The sequence below is a fragment of the Odontesthes bonariensis genome, chromosome 20 (assembly GCF_027942865.1).
Source record: "Odontesthes bonariensis isolate fOdoBon6 chromosome 20, fOdoBon6.hap1, whole genome shotgun sequence".
Lineage (NCBI taxonomy): Eukaryota > Metazoa > Chordata > Actinopteri > Atheriniformes > Atherinopsidae > Odontesthes > Odontesthes bonariensis.
In genome coordinates, this window is record NC_134525.1 from 13398541 (window position 1) to 13418873 (window position 20333).

At 42.5% G+C, this 20333-nt stretch overlaps 2 protein-coding genes across 4 annotated transcripts; one reads left to right on the forward strand and one right to left on the reverse strand.

The window, feature by feature from the left end:
- Positions 1-519: 519 nt before the first annotated feature.
- On the reverse strand, positions 520-5850 carry fen1 (flap structure-specific endonuclease 1). Its single transcript, XM_075452078.1, has 12 exons — positions 5748-5850; positions 5182-5276; positions 4905-5007; positions 4667-4769; positions 2971-3034; positions 2736-2845; positions 2300-2436; positions 2071-2137; positions 1855-1986; positions 1609-1760; positions 943-1057; positions 520-836 (listed from the first exon to the last, which is right to left on the reverse strand). Exons 2-12 carry the CDS (start codon positions 5261-5263, stop codon positions 759-761), a joined length of 1143 nt encoding a protein of 380 aa, XP_075308193.1. The 5' UTR covers positions 5264-5276; positions 5748-5850; the 3' UTR covers positions 520-758.
- A 144-nt stretch (positions 5851-5994) lies between these two features.
- tm9sf1 (transmembrane 9 superfamily member 1) lies at positions 5995-19942 on the forward strand. Of its 3 annotated transcripts, none has more exons than XM_075452548.1 (10): positions 5995-6167; positions 6410-6521; positions 11783-11994; positions 12840-12971; positions 13552-13674; positions 13797-14155; positions 16674-16828; positions 17061-17246; positions 18299-18572; positions 18859-19942. In XM_075452548.1, the coding sequence occupies exons 3-10, from the start codon at positions 11833-11835 to the stop codon at positions 19250-19252; spliced, it is 1785 nt and encodes a 594-aa protein (XP_075308663.1). In that variant the 5' UTR covers positions 5995-6167; positions 6410-6521; positions 11783-11832; the 3' UTR covers positions 19253-19942. The 3 variants fall into 3 exon arrangements, with proteins under 3 accessions (XP_075308663.1, XP_075308664.1, XP_075308662.1); XM_075452549.1 differs by lacking the exon at positions 5995-6167 and adding an exon at positions 6186-6257; XM_075452547.1 differs by lacking the exon at positions 5995-6167 and having other exon boundaries at positions 6194-6521.
- The last annotated feature ends 391 nt before the right edge of the window (positions 19943-20333 follow it).

Consider the following 20333-nt stretch of genomic DNA (forward strand, 5'->3'; position numbering starts at 1 on the left):
ACATCCTGTTCAGCCTTGTTTTTTTTCAAGTTTATGATAATCTCAAACATCAGGTAATTGTCACTCAAATGCTGATTTATAAAAAGGTATGAATGCTTTAGTCTACTCTCACCTCGACTATCGCAGCGCTCTACACTCAGGTCTCCAGCTGCTTTAAAACACTACACTTTCAAAATCTTAAATACGAATACATTTTAAACCCATTTATCTGGCATGTGGCCTCCTAAACCAATGCGATCCACTGACATCGGCCCCATCTAACTGAACTCTTTGCCCTGTGAGCTCAGACACACCAACTTTCTAGCTAATTTAAAATTCTTCCTCAAAACTTCCCTCTTTCTAAAGTTGTAGTCTTCAAACTATTAAAGCAAATACTGGTGTAAAAAAGAAAAAGCTAAAATGGTGTGGACTACATTTTTTGCCTTCAACCATACTGATTTTCCACATTATGAAAGAACTACAGTAACCTTTAGTCGTCAATTATCTTCAACTTAATATATCAAAAGTAAGCAGACAAAATTCTCAACACACAAAAAAAGGTTTATTTCAAGCAAACTTTGATAAAAACCTTTCAAGTTTCATTTAAGGACAGCTAGCTTGGATTTTGCTACGGTTTATTCAGTCGAACTGTTCCTAAAAATGTCTTTTCGGGGGCATTTGTGCAGTTTCCTCCCACACAAATGGAATCGGAGTCGTTGTTGAAGTGTTAGTCGTAACAATAGTAACTTTTCAAAGGGATCAAACGTCCTACGTTCAGTCTATTTGCTCTTTCTGAATTTGCCCGGCGTAGCTCCAGTTTTCTGCTTTTTCTTCGCCGACCCTTTTTTCTCTGGTTCCTAAGACAAAAGAAAACACAACTGAATGTGTGCAACAGCAACCTCCTTTCTAAACTTTGGTATCGGAATAAATCAGCTGCTAAAGCCGTAGTTTTTCTGAGCGCACCTTTCGTTTGGAGGACAACGATCCGGTGACTGTAAAGAAAGAGTCCAGTCGCCCCTGTGTGCTGCCCTGTCGGCTCTTCATGATCTTCTTACAGCCGTTACGGATCCTGTCCTCACTGCACACACAGACCCAGAACAAATTGATCAAAATAAATCAAATATATAAAAATGTACATTTTTTGCGGTGTGCATTTTCAGAAATTTGGGCAGTTAAGAAGAAGACAATGAAACCTGCTTGTTACTGTCATTGTAACAATGTCTGTATGAACAGTTCTATTGAAATTAAATAACATTAAGGTCATTTTGCAGACGCTTTTATCCAAAGCGACTTACAATAAGTGTTTTCCACATCGGTAGGCAAAAGAACTTCAGGTCACAAGAAATCATAAGTGCATTTCCTTTCAAAACCAAACAGCTAAATGAACGATAAACATTGTGGCATTTTTAAAAAAAGTAAAAAAGGGGTTTCTTCAACTGATACATGAACCGTAAACACTGCATCTACAAGGCCAACAGTGCACACTAGTGGTCAAGCATAGTAACTACAGATGGTGTGGTCAGTGTCACAGAAAGAATCAATCATCATCCACATGGAAAGAAAACTCAGTGAGCGATGAAGGCAGAACAATCTAACATGCAGCACAGCTATGAGTCTATATTTAGTCACCTGAACTGTTTCTCGGTGCACATGAACTGGATCAGTCCCTCCTCATCAGGCTCACTCCACTTCAGCTCCAGTGTAGAGCAATCCACCACCTCTGGCTCCAGAAACAAATGCCTGGCTTCTTTGTAAAGCCAGTCCTCTGGGGCAGGGTGCTTCTGCGAGAAGGCGAACAAAGCGCACGGAATCAGATCCAGCGCAAGACTAAACTACGTGGACAACAGAACAGGATCTGAGCGAACATTCACTCACTTTTGTATCAATGTTTTCAAGGATCTCCTCAATGGAGCCGTGCTGTCGGATCAGGTCAATGGCTCTCTTGGGGCCGATTCCCTTAATGGTGCCACAGTAGTCACAACCCAGGAGAATACACAGGTCTATGAACTGGAGGCAAAACAGACGGAGGCGTCACTGACAGGGTATAAGCTGTGCTTATTCTTTTTCAGTCAGAGAAAAAAATAAAACTACCTGTTCATTGGTCAGGCTGATGTCCTCCAGGATGCGACTGAAGTGAAACTCCTGAATAGGAAGTTTCCTGAAACAATAACAAATTCATCATATGCGTGACTATTGTTTGCATTTAAACGGCTGGAACACTTTCTACCAATTCAGTCTTTAAACATACAATCATCAGATTTCTAGGAGATAAAAACTTGGAAAACATCGGGTAATCATGCGAACACCTGTGTGAACGTACTTTGCTTCACTGGCAGTGAGGTGTCTGAGCAGGACGTTTGTCCCAAAGGTCAGCCCGTCCATATCCTCCGTTGCTGTGGCGAAGACCTTCCCTGCTTTGACCAGAGCAGCACAGCTGGCCTCAGCCTCACATGGAGCCTGAAACAAACAAAAAAAATCTCCCTTAAGTTATTCACCCACATCTCTTCAGCTGAAACCCATCGCTCCAGCATGCATTCGGAGCTTTTAAATACGCTGCACACCTGTGAGCTAAACAGAATTTTTACGACTTTTCTTCAGTCAAAATGCAACATTTTCTGCCTTTGTGGGTTTTTGTAGCGTAGTTAGACGGTCTACAGGTAACTAGGGAAATAAGGATAAAAATGCAAGCACCGATGTGGAAATATTCTTAAAGCCAGTAAAAATGTAAAGCAAAATAAACCAAAACTCCACCTTACCTCGATGTAAGGCACCCCCATCAAGGACAAGAGATTTTTGCACTCATCATTATGCTGCTTGGTGACTTTAACCAGACGCTTGGTGAATTTATCAATATTCTCCTGTTCCCCTAGTTTGAGATATGAAATAAAATAATTAAAATAAAAAATTACACACACACACACACAGACACAAGTCCAAGTTCAGATTGGTTTATAACAATCAAATCAAAACTTGCAGAAAAAACTTCTTTACCCATTTCCTGGGCTTGAGCAAGCATCTTCTCAGCTTCTGCTCTTCTCTCTCCTCTCTTCTCAAGCTAAAGCAGGAAAACAAGATATTAATGGAAGACAGATGTCTTAAAGGTAGGGTAGGAGATCCTGGATTTTGAGTCCAGCGAAGCTGCATTTTGAAAATACACAGATAAAAAGTCCCAACCCTTTTCTTCACTTTCCCCCCGAAGGCACGCCTCTAGAGTACATGAACGTGCACGAGCACGAAGGTGCACGAGCGCTGTTCTGACAGCAAGCATCGATCGTTGCCGTATTTAGTATTTAGTATATGCTAACTATACGTTTAATAATGCTAGGTGCTAGCCAAGCTGGCTCTAGTTTAGCTTCCTGCCAAGCTTCTGGACGTTCACGGAGCAGGGTACACGCACAGGGGGAAGGAGGGGGAGGGAGGAGCAGATTGCAGTTTGATAGACGGCATCAGTATCCAATCATTGTGAACGGACCGTTCACAATGATTGGATACTGTTTTTCCTAGATTGTACGTTCTAGAGGCCACTAAAACTTTTCATATTTGTGTCAAAACTTTTAATTAATTGGTTGCAATGGGGTTGTGAAGTAGCCTGGGAATTCCCATTCTGCTTTGCGCTCGATTTCATTCTCACTGCAAAGGCAGCCTGGAAACCACCGCCCTTATTTTTGCCAGAGTTTGGGAACCAATCACAGGGGGGGACAGCAAGACGATGACGACGTCTATGCACTACATCGAAGCTTGTAGAGTGTTAATCCAACATGACAGCGGACACAACGTTACCGTTCGATGCAGACTTAGAAAGTGTTTCAGAGTAGATTCACCCTAGGGTCATTTGAACCGTGACATCCAGCCAAGTAGCCCACCCGAAGTTTTTCCGATATTGGCTGAACATCAGCTGAGTTACCGAGTTATCCCGAATAGCTTAGTACAAGCGCCAATGGACCCTGGCAGTATCTCCAAAATTACCACACTAAAATCACATGCCATGACACCAAACTTCTACAGTAGTACAAATATGGTCTGTACTCACAAAACGATGCATTTGGAAGTTTGTACATAGTCCAGGAGTTTATTATTATCAACACAAGCCTGATAGCTTTTCTGCTGCTAAAGCTTTGTTGACGTCACTTCTGGGAGCTTCAAAGTAAGATGAGGGTTGATCTACTACTGTAGACAACAAAGCAAGGCTGCTCAATTTCTCCATTATCAAAATAAATTCACAACTCTACAACATAAAAATTCATGTAGAATATAGCATATAGGCCTACTTTGTTGTCAATTTAAGTAGCTTAGAGCGCAAGTTTACTTTTATTTTCCATTTTTTTCTTCCTCGTCGAATTTCTATCGTCTTCTGGTATAAGTGATACAATTGGCTATGAATCGCGCGCAAAGCAGCATGGGAAGAACCTGACGTCATTTGATAGACATTCGTAGCGCCCAATAAACGGCTCTAGGCATTCGTAAACCACGCCTCAAATACGAGAAAATGCACACCTAGTTCCCAGACCACCATCTCATCGAGATGTGGACGCGTCAGCCAGGCTAGTTGTGAAGAGTATTTCAAGCAATATGTAAAAAAATGTTCCAGAAAAAGATCCCCTACCCAACCTTTAAGGTTGCAAACTAAATAAAACCAAGTGCTACTGCCACCAGAGAAAGCGCCAAAGAAATTTGAGTCCACACTAACCTCTCCAGACTTGAGTTGTGGAGGCTTCCCATCAAATACGTACACTGGCTTGATACCATGCTCCAACATGCGGATTGTACGGTAGAACATTCCCATTAGGTGGCTTTGAAAAAAAGGGAAATCGCAACACAGTTTTTACTCCTTTGATCAGGCCTGAGCAACTGCCTTAAGAATAATAGGAGAGCTACTGCATGCCTAATGCATCTATAGCTTCAAGTGCTTATTGGGGCCACATTACCTTGTCGTCTCTCCATCTTCATTCTGCAGAACATTGCCGTCTTGTCGCACAGCAATCAGGAACTGGTAGATGCACATGGAGGCGTCTATAGCGATTTTCCTCCCTACAAAGGGTTACATTACAGCTTTTACCAAAGCTTTTGGCTTTTCAAATGAGCGGGGAAATCAATGGTGTGGATCTAACGATTATTAATTCAAAACAATCAAAAGGAATTCATTCTTATTCCTTGTGCAGGTAAAAACAATAATATGCATGTAAAGTGTGGTGTAGCAGTTACCAAAATAGTTTTTGATGTCTTGCTCTTTGATGGCACTGGGGGCATGGTCGGCGATAAGCTTGGCAAGTCCGTGTATTCCCATAGTGGCAGAATATCTGGGAAACAGATAGTGTCAATGCAACGACATGCATCATGAGTGCATCGCTGCAGACTGACTTTCGAGGGGTGATATTAACGGTAGCTAACATACAGTAAGTTAGGGCCTGAGCCATGCACATGTGCAGAGACAATGCGGGACAAAGTGTTGACATACACGGAGCTTACACCGTCGGGTGCACGCCGAATACATTACTCGCTCCTTCGGACTGCAAACACGTAGAGAAATATATGTGGCGGTTTACTGCTTGGTAATTAACTCTAATTATCATAAAAAACATAGATTTATTTAGGTACCATGGAGTCCAGGGATGTAATCCGACAAGCTAACTTTACTGCAAACAAGAGGCTGCAGTTAACTCTCGCACACCGTCACATTTCATAACAACAAAAGAGCAAACAACAACTGGAAACTCTAACGTGAAGCGTTTTATTAAGATAAACTCTTTTATTGCAGAAAACGTACTCACCAGTTAGCTTTAACCCTTCGGCGTAAGCACTTGCTCCAACGTCTCGGGCGCGAGGAATCGCGTCTGTTTCGCGGGAAATCAAATGGCAGGCATTACCAGTCAAACTGTCGAGCACAGCACCGCCACAGTCTGGTGTGCATACCGGTAGATGTCTATGCTGCTGTGACACTGCAAATCGATGATGCAAGAGCGATTAAGTGGGACTGAGTTGTAACAAGGAAGTCACGCCAGCGTACTCCATTGGTTTATTGAGGTTGAAGGAAATCCGGTCTCTACAAAAAAAATATAGATGCTGTGCAATTAGCTATAAGCGCATAAACTGTGCTTTTTTGTGGCTTCAAAGGGCGCAGAAACTAGGCTTATTTAAAACAGTTGTGTGGGGAGAATATTACTGGTCGCGAGAGTCCTGTAACTCTGCAGGTGTGTGTGTGTTTTTTTTTGTTTTTTTTGTTTGTTTCTCCGCCCACTCCGGAAAACTGAAGCAAGTCGTCGTTATTTTTATTTTTTGAGGTGACGTGTAGTCCTAGCCGTTATTCCACATCGCCTCATGTTTCAGTAAAAGTGTTTGGTGTACCCGGATATGAGCGCAGTCAATGCATAACACGCTGGTACACTTTGTCCAGGATTTCAAGATGCTTAGCTGTAACGTTATACATTTACAGTGAGCTCCACTGTCGGCGCATACCGGGGCAGAGGAGACTGTCGGGGCCTGGAGTCCAAGGAATCCGGTGGACAGACAGCTTTTTTTGGGGGATCTGCTGCATCCGAATCGAGGTAACACGACAGTGAGATTGGTAGATGAGATTTGGAGAATGTGTGGTCGGTGGTGATTTGTTGTTTTTGGAAGTCGTACGTGGAGTTTGATGGCATTTTTTATGTTTGGTAAGAAAAAAAAAGTAGTTTTGATGTAGATCAGATGTTTGTTGGACAAGAGTCAGTGGGACATCATTTATAGTCACGGTTTTATACACAGAAACGAATGGGATGCACTGTGTGTCCGACCTTTTATAAAGGAGAATCTGCTTGTTATGCTGCTCATTTCACTTGATAGGTATGTGCAAAAGAATGTCTCTTTGGGCTATTGGCTACAATCTTTTTTTAATGTATATATTTTGATAGTAGAAAGGTCATAAGATGTGAGCTGTAACCATGGCCCTGCTATTAGACACGTGGGGTTCATTCATAAATGATGAAAAGTGTTATACATTTTGCGTGTCAGTGACAGTTGATCAATCTTTGAATTGGTGACAATTACCAAACAACTCTTGTCTATCAAGGGATTTATATCTCCTGTACATTCTGAAGCCTTTCGCCTTTCAGTTTTTAATTCCCTAAAAGCGCGTTTGTGTTATTCATTGTTGTTTGTTTCAAGGGTTTATCCACATAAACTTTAAGTCCACCGTTTCCCCCTCACACATAAAACAAGGATCTATAAGTGAAAATACTTTTTTAAAAAAAAAGACTCTTGTCCTCTCTGGTATTTTCGCTGCCATGTTACGCTGCCACGTCTCCAAATAAACTGAACTACACTTTTGTTGTAGTTTAAACTGTTTGGCTAAGACATGAAAGCTGGCAGACTCAGATTTCATGCTACCACAGCCATAAGCATGTTAATTCTGCCATCTTCAACACTACAGTGCCTTGCGAAAGTATTCGGCCCCCTTGAACTTTTCAACCTTTTGCCACATTTCAGGCTTCAAACATAAAGATATAAAATTTCAATTTTTTGTGAAGAATCAACAACAAGTGGGACACAATCGTGAAGTGGAATGAAAGTTATAGGATGTGTTAAACTTTTTTAACAAATAAAAAACTGAAAAGTGGAGCGTGCAATATTATTCGGCCCCTTTACTTTCAGTGCAGCAAACTCCCTCCAGAAGTTCAGTGAGGATCTCTGAATGATCTAATGTTGTCCTAAATGACTGATGATGATAAATAGAATCCACTTGTGTGTAATCAAGTCTCCGTATAAATGCACCTGCTCTGTGGTGGTCTCAGGGTTCTGTTCAAAGCGCAGAGAGCATCATGAAGACCAAGGAACACACCAGGCAGGTCCGAGATACTGTTGTGGAAAAGTTTAAAGGCCTACAGAAAGCTGACACTACACCCAATACATAATGATAATACATACACAGAGGAACAATAATGATCATTGGACTCTACACCAAAACATTTCATAAACGCATGAAATTTGCGATTTTGAATTTGCCGCTAGGAAACCTTCCTGGAATTCCAGACTGGGGGCGGGGCTTCCGTGTGACGTCACAAGTGCCATGGTTTTTCCTGGCTGCCTCAGTGTTGCCAATTTAGCTAGATTTAGCGACTTTTGGCCATCTCTGGTGACAAAAAAAATAATCTAGTGACTTTCGGGCTCAATCTGGCTGAATCTAGCGACAATTCAACTTGTTTTGTGAGTGACAAATCAGTTGCCCCGCGACACCATACAAGCCGAGACAGAAGCACTGCAGGACGGTGGCAACCCGGCATTTCCTGTCAAAACCGCAGTTTCAAGCTAGTTACAACGAGAGTAGGTTCACTTCCTGTTTTCAAAACAACAGCACGTAATGGCTTTCCCTATGATAAAAGGCAACGGAAGTAACAGGAAGTGCGCCGCTCACTGCGGCTAGCTTTAGCAGCGCCGAATTCGTCGGAACAAAATTGTAAACAGCCGGTATTTTGTCAGGTTTTTAACATGTTGGGGATCTAAACGACTACTTTCTCGCCTGAAAATGTTTCAAATGTTGCGGGGACAGAGGAAGCAGAGAGACCCGCGGTCTTGTGTCTGTGTCTCCCTGTCCGCCTGCCTCCTCTCTGGTGAAATCAGCCGGAGCCATCCCGCCGTGTTCAGCTCCCTGCGGTGCGGACACTCAGGGGGAATCCACCTGGCGGAGAGCGGACACACCGCGGGATGGTTGCCCTGGAATCAGCCGGCAGAGCGATCATCAAGAGCCCCGACGTGGACATGATCGATCTGCCGGCTGATTTCCACTCTCCACCTGGCGGAGAGTGTGTTCGCTCTCCGCCAGGTGGATTCCTGTCCGACCGCAGGTCTCTCTGCTTCCTCTGTCCCCGGTGGTGTGAGCTGCTGGTGCTGAGGACAACACACGCACTTCATACATCTACTCGCAATAAAAACTGCACTGAACCCAATGTTTTATATTTCCAAGCGACGTCCCGCGGCACACATCGAAATTTGCCGTGAAGAAGCTGTCCAGGTCTGGCAAACTGCTGGCTTGCTACTAGAACTACTGGGGGTTGTTCCAGCAGCTGGCACTCGCGACGTCACGCACCTGTCGTTCCAGTTTGCCAAATTCGAGTCAAATGTGGTGATAGTTTATTGGGCCTAATCAGGACTATCCAGGGGCCTAAAATGATTTTAAAATCATAAAAAAATTCCATGGTATATAAGGAATCGATCTGCTATTTCAGTTTTGTGCAAAAAATCACCTTTCTGTAGGCCTTTAAAGCTGGATTTGGATACAAAAAGATTTCCCAAGCTTTAAACATCCCAAGGAGCACTGTGCAAGCAATTATATTGAAATGGAAGGGGTATCAGACCACTGCAAATCTACCAAGACCCAGCCGTCCCTCTAAACTTTCATCTCGAACGAGGAGAAGACTGATCAGAGATGCAGCCAAGAGGCCCATGATCACTCTGGATGAACTGCAGAGATCTACAGCTGAGGTGGGAGAGTCTGTCCATGGGACAACAATCTGTCGTACACTGCACAAATCTGGCCTTTATGGAAGAGTGGCAAGAAGAAAGCCATTTCTCAAAGATATCCATAAAAAGTCTCGTTTAAAGTTTGCCACAAGCCACCTGGGAGACACACCAAACATGTGGAAGAAGGTGCTCTGGTCAGATGAAACCAAAATCGAACTGTTTGGCCAAAATGCAAAACGATATGATTGGCGTAAAAGCAACAAAGCTCATCACTCTGAACACACCATCCCCACTGTCAAACATGGTGGTGGCAGCATCATGGTTTGGGCCTGCTTTTCGTCAGCAGGGACAGGGAAGATGGATGGGGCCAAATACAGAACCATTCTGTAAGAAAACCTGTTGGAGTCTGCAAGAGACCTGAGACTGGGACGGAGATTTTTCTTCCAAAAAAACAATGATCCAAAACATAAAGCCAAATCTACAATGGAATGGTTCACAAAAAAACGTATTCAGGTGTTGGAATGGCCAAGTCAAAGTCCAGACCTGAATCCAATCGAATCTGTGGAAGGAGCTGAAGACTGCTGTTCACAAACGCTCTCCATCCAACCTCACTGAGTTCGACCTGTTTTGCAAGGAAGAATGGGCAAGAATTTCAGTCTCTCGATGTGCAAAACTGATAGACATACCCCAAGCGACTTGCAGCAAAAGGCGGCGCCACAAAGCATTAACGCAAGGGGCCGAATAATATTGCACGCCCCACTTTTCAGTTTTTTATTTAAAGTTTGACATCCAATAAAGTTCATTCCACTTCACGATTGTGTCCCACTTGTTGTTTCTTCACAAAAAATAAAAATTTTATATCTTTATGTTTGAAGCCTGAATTGTGGCAAAAGGTTGAAAAGTTCAAGGGGGTGAATACTTTTGCAAGGCACTGTACAGCAAACCCTACAAGCAGCTTCTCCACTTAGCTTGAACTCATTCTTTTTTTTTTTTTTTTCAGCTTGCACTTTGCTTGATTTAAAGCCTCACCCAGTAAGTAATCAAGATTGGTTCCTCCAAAGTCCTACCTAGAGCGTACAGGTTGCCTTACCTCGCTTTTCTGAGCATCATACAATACTTTAGAGATTTAACGTGCCAATCCTTCCTTTCTGCATGTTTCGCTTTAAAGGAGCCAGATTTAGCCGTAGTATTTTAGACGGTTTCCCAGACTTTCTGAAGGCCTTTTGAGGGTTTCCTCAGACACTGGCTACATTTTTTTCACTCATTTCAACCCAATATTTGTACCTGATCATTTTCAGTGGAATGCATTTTTTTTTATTGTTGAGCCACTTAACATATGGAGATTTCAAGCACAAAAAAAAGCGTCCAATTCATCGACGAACCACTGTTGTGTCCACAAATAACGGACAACTGCAGTGAAAAATGGAGTTTGACAGGACCTGAGAGATGCATCTTCAGTCGATCCGTCTGCTGTTCAATGAGGCCGAATCAGAAATGTCAAGAAGCCATTCTTAAGGAAGACAAACAGGGAGAAAAGGCTGAGTAATGCCAAAATACACTAAGAACTAGACTGTGTCAACAGGTCTCAATCCTCCCCAGAACTCAACATTAATGAAGCAGTGTGGGATCATCTTGACAGAGAACGGAACAAAAGGCAGCCAACATCCAAATAAGAGCTGTGGGATTTCCTTCGAGAAGCCTGGATAACTATTCCTGAAGATTCAATAAAAGAAATAAAAAGAAAGCTCATCTAAGAGGGTTCAGCCTGTGTTGAATAATAAATGTGAACATAGCAAATATCGACTTTCAAGCTGGTTAGAATTCTCCAATCTCTGTTTCTGCCTTATTTACTGTATTTACACTATTTACTATTTACTTTTAAAAATTGCCTTACTTATTTTCCATTTTCTTTCAATACCCGTTCACAGTACCGCTGTAACAACATTATTTCGCTTGAAAAAGGTGCTGAAAATGCATATTAATGGCAGCGGCAGATTGCTGAGCAGGAAGGCAGTTTGAAATTGAAGGAAGGCCTGACACACGCAACCAGGACACCATCTCTGCGCATTGTTGCTTATTTTGGAAAAAATAAGAATAGTCCGAGCTCATTAAATTCCACAAAAGAAGCCCTCGTGGGCTGATGAAACGCCTTGTAAGTCACGGTTGTTGCGCAGTGTCTGGCAGCCCTGCCTGGGCGTTTCTCTGTTTTCTGCCACGTTTGTTCAATCATCGCAAGAGTGACGTTGCATTAAGGCTCCCGTTTTACTTCTTAAACAGTGTCAAAGCTGGATGGGCGCGAGTTACTTTCCTCCCTTTTACCGAGACGTAAGACCTCAGCATAAACTGATGAATTGTCCTTCTTTGCTTGCAGGCGTTCCGCTCTGTGGAGCAGGATACCTCCCAGGTGGCTGCCGGAGGACGATGGCGCTGCTCTGTGTCTTGATCCTGGGTTTGTACTCGGGCTGGGCAGCAGGTTACAAGCAGGGGGACAACGTCACTCTTTTTGTCAACAAAGTGGGCCCTTATCATAACCCTCAGGAGACATATCACTTCTACACGTTGCCTGTTTGCAGGCCAGAGAAGGTCAGTCTTTGTTCCGTGTCACTGTGTGTTATTGGTGTGTTGCAACACTCAGAGAAGCTGAAGATTGTTTTGTTATGCTAAATACTTTTATTTGGAGGGAGCTGTGTTCCATCTGACCGTGGAGTTGAAAATCTTGTCATGTAAGATTTCACAAAAGGGTTTTAAGCCTGATAATGTTTTGCTATATTTAAAAAAAACAAAAACAAAACACGTACATGTACTTTTTGCACTACAACCTCAATTCAACGATTTCTAAATCTAATAAATCAATTAAAAAAAATAAATTAAAAAAAATCACAATAGACCAAGAGAACCATACCAAATGATGAAACCGAGACATTTTACCACTTTATGAGAAATATTATCTCACCTTGGATTTGATGGCAGCAGCATGTCTAATAAAAGGTCGGGGGATGGCTCACATTCACCTCCGTTCCTTTAACAACAGTCCATACATGTCTTTGGACTGAGGAGACCGGTTGCTGGAGCTTTGGAAGAGGAATGTTGTCCCTTTCATGTCTGATATAGAAGTTCTAGCTGCTCGACAGTCTTGAGTCTTCTGTTTTGATTAATATTTTAAACGGCGTCCCAGCCTTTTTTGGAATTGGATTTTTATGAAACATACCTGAAAACACAAGTAGATCCATTTTTGTTTGGGTTATTTCTTCACATCTTTGTTGTTTGCGTTCTGTTGCATTGCACTTCAGCATAAAGCATGCAGCGATGAACAATGAGAGTTTTTCCATTCAGCCGACTGCAATCATGTGCCGCTGTGAGATTATTCACTCACATATTTATCATCGTATTGTTCCGCTGTAAATCACAGTGCAACGTCTCTTTTTCAGGTGCATCACAAGTCCCTGAGTCTGGGAGAAGTGCTGGACGGTGACAGAATGGCAGAGTCTTTATATCGCATCCGATTCAGAGAGAACATTGAGAAAAAAGCTCTTTGCAAGCTCACACTGTCAGAAAAACAGGTATTTATAAGGCTGGTTGGAGAATCACTGCAGTCAGAAGACATCCGTATGGCAATCAGATGGGATTTAAACTGCTGGATATGTGGAATTACTCATTTTTAACTGCAATTAATTAATTTTTTATTGAAGTGTTTGTTTCTAGACCAATAATGTTTCAAGACAAAGATCATTTAACTCATTTTTATTCCCCCCAAAATCACCTCTCAAGTAAATGGCTTCCTTAACCGCACTAGTTTGTTGCAACAAACATTAAGAAGCCAATCTCCTGATGAAAGGTTTAACTTCACTGTGACTTTAAAAGCGTATTGTCAGTATAAGGATTTAATGTCTCTTTGTGTTCCCTGTCAAACCCTTAGTCTATAGAAACAGCTAAAGTATGAGTTTGAGTTCAGCAGCGATCTTTCAGCGAGTTAAGCCCACAACACTAACAGAAAGCTTGGTGGTAAATAAAACAGCCGTTTTTACTCCTTGCCCTAATGTCAAATAAACTTTTTAAATAAACTTTGTACGAGGAACCGTAGAACAGGCGGGCTGCGACTGTGCTGTTTGTTTTTTTTTAACATTTCTTTATGTGTGTCAGGTGGATGAACTTCGTGAGGCCATCGAGGAGCTGTACTACTTTGAATTTGTCCTGGATGATATACCAATCTGGGGGTTTGTGGGATACATCGAGGAAAGTGGCTTCCTGCCTCACAGTCACAAGGTAAAAGGAGAAACTGTCCAATTATGGCGTGCAGATTTACTTTTTCTACTGGCTTCTAATCGGAGCGAAACTCTTATGATTCCCTTGATCTCAGACCTTTTGTCCCTCTTATTTTCTTTCAGGTGGGTTTGTGGACTCACTTAGACTTCAACATCGAGTACAACGGCGACTCTGTGATCTTCGCCAACGTCTCAGTGAAGGATGTCAAGCCTGTCCCCCTGGAGGAGGGGGCAGGTACGGCAGTGGGTGGGGTAGGAGTTGGTGGAGGTAGCCTGACGGTCACCCATACCTACAGCGTGCACTGGTATGAGTCCAATCTGCCTCACTCCCGGAGGGCCGAGCGCCTCAGAGACTACTCTTTCTTCCCGAAGACACTAGAAATCCACTGGCTGTCCATCATCAACTCACTGGTGCTGGTGGTGCTGCTGCTCGGCTTCGTCATCATTATCCTCATGCGAGTCCTTAAGAATGACTTTGCAAGGTCAGTAATCAAAGTGATGTCATTTAAGTAAATGGTGGATATAGGTCAGTGTTAAATGCCTCTTTTGGTAAACCAATCAACAATCACTCACCTGGGAATTAACATTAATTATCATCATTGGGAAGATAAAATGCTAAATGTTAACTAATTGTTTTCTTCCATGCAGGACTTTCTGTTTTTTGTTAAATCAACATTTGCAGAATATTTGGGGGATTGACTACCTGAAAGGCATCACAATGGAGTGGGAGAAATGATCATGGCTCTCATTTGTTGACCCTTTGTAAAATTGATAATCAAACACCGCCAACACATTAAGGTGGCATTCTAGAATCCAGTCATAAGTAAACCTTGAGGTAGCGACACACCACCAAACCCAAACATTTTACCATTCACCTCTCTAGACCAAACCATTAGCAAAGACCTTGACCCGGATTTAGTAAGCCGGGTAAGTCTGCGTATGGTTAGGGAGCTAATGGGAGTGTCCAGTTCTGCAGGTGAAGTCCTGAAACTGTTTGATCTGCAAACACAGGTGTAACCAGCTTATTTTAGTAAAGACCAGCAGTCTGACCAGGAGCAGCACACATTTGAGTAAAAGCTGCCAACAAGCAGATCTGCTGATAATCGCAACCTTGTAATTGACAAACGACACACTTACAGCTCCTGTTCAAGCAGGCAACTGGTGGTTGCACCCGTGATTTTCTGGTTTGCAACATAGTGTGATGTAACTTCCAAAAATGTCCCACTTCCGTCACCATTTGTCTTTTGCTCGCACATACTTTTGTGACACCTGTAACATTTCAGTTTTACACACTTCCATCTTTTTGATTAGTTTTTATCATCCTAACTATGAACTATCCTGCTAGGACATTGCAGATAATTCTGTGAGTGAGCATACTGTGTATCAGGTTAAGAATGTCCAAAAAATTTAGATATACTTTAAAGTTTCGTCGGCATCATCTAGTGTGGTTTTATTTTCTCATACGCCTAAGCTTCCCGTGGGTCCCCCACACCTGCCGCATGATTTAATGAGGCGATGATTCCCCTGTTAATGATTCCATGCATCGAAAGATGCACCTTCGTCTCCTTTTATGACAGCCGTGTTGAGTTCCCTTTTAATTTGATTCTCTCAAAAACTTTATTTCCCTTCGATGGACTGGGGACCCATCCAGGGTGTACCCTGCCTCTCCTCCAATGGCAGCTGGGATAGGGTCCATCCCCCCTGTGCAAATGCATATTTTTTTTAGAGCCAGCGTCTAAGTGACCAATCTCAGTACTGTCCATACTGTGTTACATATAAGTCAGATGCCTCCGAAGTCCACAGATGGTTATACCACTTAAATTACACTTTGAGGCTTTTATATGGACTTTAGTTTGGCTGCAGAGCGGAGGCAGATCTATTTCTGTTGGGAAAAATCTGCTCACTCTGTTGCTCCAAGAACCTCAAAAACCTTGAAACTCTGCATTCTTTTACAACTGGACAAGGTCGCAGCATCTTGTGCATTCCGATTGATTAGGCGGGCCGGCTGTGTTCCTTGAGGTTGCAAAATGTTTAATCAGGGCAAAAATGGCTAACTTGTTTCCTCATTTTAGTGGATTTACCATAATTCTTAACTTGAACGAGACATTTTTTTACACATCGTGCAGATTTTTCACTTTAGTTCTTGCTCTCCGGTTTCACCAAATGAAGACCAGATGTCCGCTTTCACACATATATATATATTTTTAATAGCTTGCTGCTGAGTTGTGTCTGTCTTTGCTCTGTCACCCAAAACATCAAAAAGCAAAAAGCTTAGTAAATAACTCTGCAGGATCAATTTAAATACTCTCCTCCCCCAAATGTTGTGCTCTGAAAGGGAAACTCCCGTAAGTACATATGCGAAAGGACCGGGTGCAAAGATCCAGGTTTATAAACTTAGCTGCTAATTTACTACTGCGCCTCACGGGTAAATATTAACCAACTGACAAACATAGTGTGTGTTCGGGTATCAAATGATGATAAATCTTTCCCTTGATCTTTGCTTTTGTGATCATTAGCAAACAAGTTTAGCGCCAATATTCATTTTAAATAGTAAATGCTTGTTCCTGCCTCTTTCTGATTGGTTTCCCTTTGACACCAACAGATGTAAGAGTGACTGTACCTGCAGAACTTGTGATAAATTTGTAGAGGCAGCCAGTCCTCGTCAAGGATGAGATTTGAAATAGTTTCAACCGTTTCATTGGAATGATTCATTTGCAAATACTTCTTCTATCTTCTTAACGTCCTTGCCAGACTCAGAAGCCTTTCTGAGAGATTTTAGAGGGCTCTTCAGATCTTGGCATGATGACGCCGGTTTTCCATATAACCGATCAGTTTTCTCTTGGCTTAATCACAAAAATGAACGACTTATTTTCAATCTTTCTTTCGTCAACCGTGTGTTAAGAAGCACTGTTTTCAAGAAACCAGAGGCTTGCTTGTTTGTATACATTTTCTAAAAAAAAATCCATAATTTCCACATCCTGTCTGACATTTTGCTTGTAGGTACAACGTGGAAGAGGAAGGTGGCTGCGATGATCTCGACCAAGGGGACAACGGCTGGAAAATCATCCACACTGATGTCTTCAGATTCCCCCCTTTCAAAAGTTTGCTGTGTGCGGTGCTGGGAGTTGGAGCTCAGTTCCTAACTCTTGCCACAGGTGAGCAGTTAATGTCAAATAGACAAAAAACACAGCAGAGCACATGGCTGAACATGCACACACTCCACAAAGTAGATTTCTGAGCTCCTCTCACCTGTAGCAACACTCTCCGTTACTTAGAACCGGGGCTGAATAACACAGATGTAACTTGATAAAGGCAGACACATGAACAGTATGTAAACAGACCCCTGATGTAGGAGTCTGATCACTTTAATGTCTCCTTGTGCTTTAGCCATCATCATCATGGCGTTGCTTGGCATGTTCAACGTACACCGCCACGGTGCCATCAACTCTGCAGCTATCGTCCTGTACGCGCTGACCAGCTGCGTGTCGGGCTACGTCTCATGCAGCTTCTACACACAGATCAACGGCCAGCGCTGGGTGTGGAACATCATCCTCACGTCTTCTCTGTTCTCAGGTGAGAGGCCACCAACGCTGAAAACAGAACACACCGTTTTGTCCTTTTTTTTTTTTTTTTTTCTTGAAGCTCAAATGAATCATGTCCACTTAAATTTTAGCATCTTCTCCAGATATACACTTTATAAGCATCTAGAAAAGTAATTCTGAATATCATTGGGATTTGGCTACTTTGACGGAGAGGTCTCTCCTCAAAAACACTCACAAAGCTTTTTTTTTTCCTTCTTATTAAGTGTCTAACAACTGGGGATTCAGTAATTTTATGATATTATCCTGCTCAAATCATGATATTATCACGTGCATTAACAGCATGTTTTTTGTATTTCATATTTTCGGTATAATGATTTTCGTCAATACAGGTATGTTCCGACATCCTTAGTGTGAAGTCAACTGTGCCATATGGCCCTTTGCTTAGCCTGGGGTTTGAGGCCATTTCTTGTTTTTTGATTAACTTTAAAGCTAGTACTGTGATTAACTCCCCTTTGTTCAGCAAAAGTCCTTCTAATAGCATCGTATATTCCATTCAGAGTCAGTGCATTGTACCCGTTTTCTGGTACCTGCAGATTTAGTTCTGCCTGCATTTGATATTTTTGGTGTGCCAGTAAGAAGCATCACCTGAAGATTGTGGGACTTCTTGTGAACTAAGTTTTTTTTTTTTTTTTTTTCTTTAGAAAATATTGAGGGTTGCGGGTCATGGAATCATACGTAAGGGCTCTTGTCAGTTAAATAAAAGGTGCAACAGAGAATCCCACACTGTCACTGACCGCAGTGTGGGATTCTCTGTTGTACCTTTTTCTTTAACTTTAGTCTTTAGAGGTTGAACTGTTTTAACTCCCCCCAGCCTCAATGCTTTTTTTTATCGTTTCATATTCAAAGAATTGGTCTGCATTAGTAGAGCCTTGTTTGGGAAAAGGCCCTCTGACAATTATGGAGTTCAACGACTTCATATCGGCTCTTCATTTAAAAGTGCAGACAAAATGAGCCATTCATTTTTACTACCACTCTAAGGCACTAAAAGCTGTCTTTAACTGATTTGGTCATGCATTCCCTCAGCTCCCCTGTTCATCACTTGGAGTGTAGTGAACTCCATCCACTGGTGGAGCGGCTCCACTCAGGCTCTGCCAGCCACCACCGTGCTCCTCCTACTGGGTGCCTGGGTGCTGGTGGGCTTCCCTCTCACCGTCATTGGTGGCATTGTGGGAAAAAACCGAGCTGGCAGCTTCCAGGCACCGTGTCGCACACGTAACATTCCCCGGCAGATCCCTACACAGCCGTGGTACAAACACACAGTTGTACACATGGCCATCGGTGGCTTTCTACCCTTCAGGTGAGCTGTCTGCAGGTGGAAAAAAAAAAAAACGGGTTTCAGTTAAGAGGTTGAACTTTTGTTGGTCTTCACTTCAGAAGACGATTACAATTGATTTTAATTCATTCATGGCTCACTGCTAATTTAGAAAGATTCAATGCAGATTTTCTTAAATGATTTTATACAGTAGAATTGTAGGAGAATTTACTGTGAAATATTGGGAAACAGTTGAGCTTTTACATGACTTTAGCTGCCTCTTGACTCAGTTTCTCACAAAATCCTACTTTCTGTCAAATCTTTCCCTCAGTGCCATCTCAGTGGAGCTGTACTACATCTTTGCCACCGTTTGGGGCAGAGAGCACTACACCCTCTATGGCATCCTGCTGTGCGTCTTCGCCATCCTCCTCTCAGTGGGCGCCTGCATCTCTGTTGCGCTGACCTACTTCCTGCTGTCGGGCGAAGACTACAGGTGGTGGTGGCGGAGCGTGCTGAGCACCGGCTCCACCGGCCTCTTCATCTTCGTCTACTCCGTTTTCTACTACAGGAATCGATCTTCCATGAGCGGCTTGGTGCAAAGCACGGAGTTCTTTGGATACTCTCTGCTCACAGCGCTCGTCTTTTCACTGATGCTGGGAAGCGTGTCGTTCTGGGCCTCGCTGGCATTTATTCGCTACATCTACCGTAGTCTCAAGATGGACTAAACGTGAATTGTGCACACACACGATCCCAAACATTTGCTCGTAGATCATGTGGACAGTCTTGATTCTCATCGCTCACTCATACACATCTTCCGTTGTGGTAATGGGAGAGAAAAAAAAGGGGCCTTGAACTTGATTTTAAGAAAAGATAATGAACTTCAACATTGTTGAAATAAGGAAAAGTTGGTGGGTGGGGTTATGTCGAACTTGATGTGAAAATTTCATTACAAAGGGATGATTGCTCTCCATCAGGAGTTGAGGGGTTATATGTATGCTTCAATACTCGAGCGAGTGCATTGAACGATGCTGTGTGGAGAATCAGTCTGCTCTGGTACTTACGTCATGGGCCGTCAAGGCTGGGCGGACGCAACGTGGGCTTTATTTACTCCATTACACTGGTTACCTGCTGAGAGCTCTAGTAAATACATAATGTAGTTTTGATAATACAGCAGGGCCAGTGTTACTACCTGCAATTAATACCCTCCATGATATGGGAGCCTGTTCAGATAGAAACATTTGCACCAGTTCCAAAACTCCACATCCTTGCAGTGGATGAGAGGAACAATGCCTTGTAAATATATATTAGTTGTTGCAAAATGGTGGTGATGGAAGCAATATTGTAGTTGTACTCTATGGTCATCAACTTTGGTTCTTATGTAAATATACTTTTCAATAAAGCTCTTTTTATTACAACATAGGTAGAAAACACGCTCTATCCGGGTTCCTCTTGGGATATTCTGCATCAATGGCCTGCTGATACCATAGAACACAAGAGTAAAAGGAAACAGTGCTCGAGAACAAGCACCTCCCGACTGGTTTCTTTGAAGTACCCCAACAAGCCTGTTCTTTTTCACTTGGCTGTCAAAATCACACAACTTTTACACCAAAATGTTCATGTTATTTGATCCTACTATATCACAGCGCCTAAAATGAAAGAGAATGTTTTAGTCTTTGAACCCGTTTTTATTGGAAAAAAAGAAAAGAAAAAGATACATGCACATGTGGTCTGCATCAGTACTTGCCAAAAATGTTCTAATGTATATAAAGCATCCAAGCTGGACACATCTGGTATCATTGAGCACAA

What these genes read in the sequence shown, in the direction of transcription:
- tm9sf1 (XM_075452548.1), top strand. Translation starts at nt 11,833, where the DNA reads ATGGCGCTGCTCTGTGTCTTGATCCTGGGTTTGTACTCGGGCTGGGCA. An exon ending in CTTAAGAATGACTTTGCAAG is followed by an intron (nt 14,156 to 16,673) that starts GTCAGTAATCAA and finishes TTTTGCTTGTAG; the next exon opens with GTACAACGTGGAAGAGGAAG. An exon ending in GGTGGCTTTCTACCCTTCAG is followed by an intron (nt 18,573 to 18,858) that starts GTGAGCTGTCTG and finishes TCTTTCCCTCAG; the next exon opens with TGCCATCTCAGTGGAGCTGT.
- fen1 (XM_075452078.1), bottom strand. Translation starts at nt 5,263, where the DNA reads ATGGGAATACACGGACTTGCCAAGCTTATCGCCGACCATGCCCCCAGT. An exon ending in TCAGCCTGACCAATGAACAG is followed by an intron (nt 1,987 to 2,070) that starts GTAGTTTTATTT and finishes TTTTGCCTCCAG; the next exon opens with TTCATAGACCTGTGTATTCT. An exon ending in TTGAAAACATTGATACAAAA is followed by an intron (nt 1,761 to 1,854) that starts GTGAGTGAATGT and finishes GCCTTCTCGCAG; the next exon opens with AAGCACCCTGCCCCAGAGGA.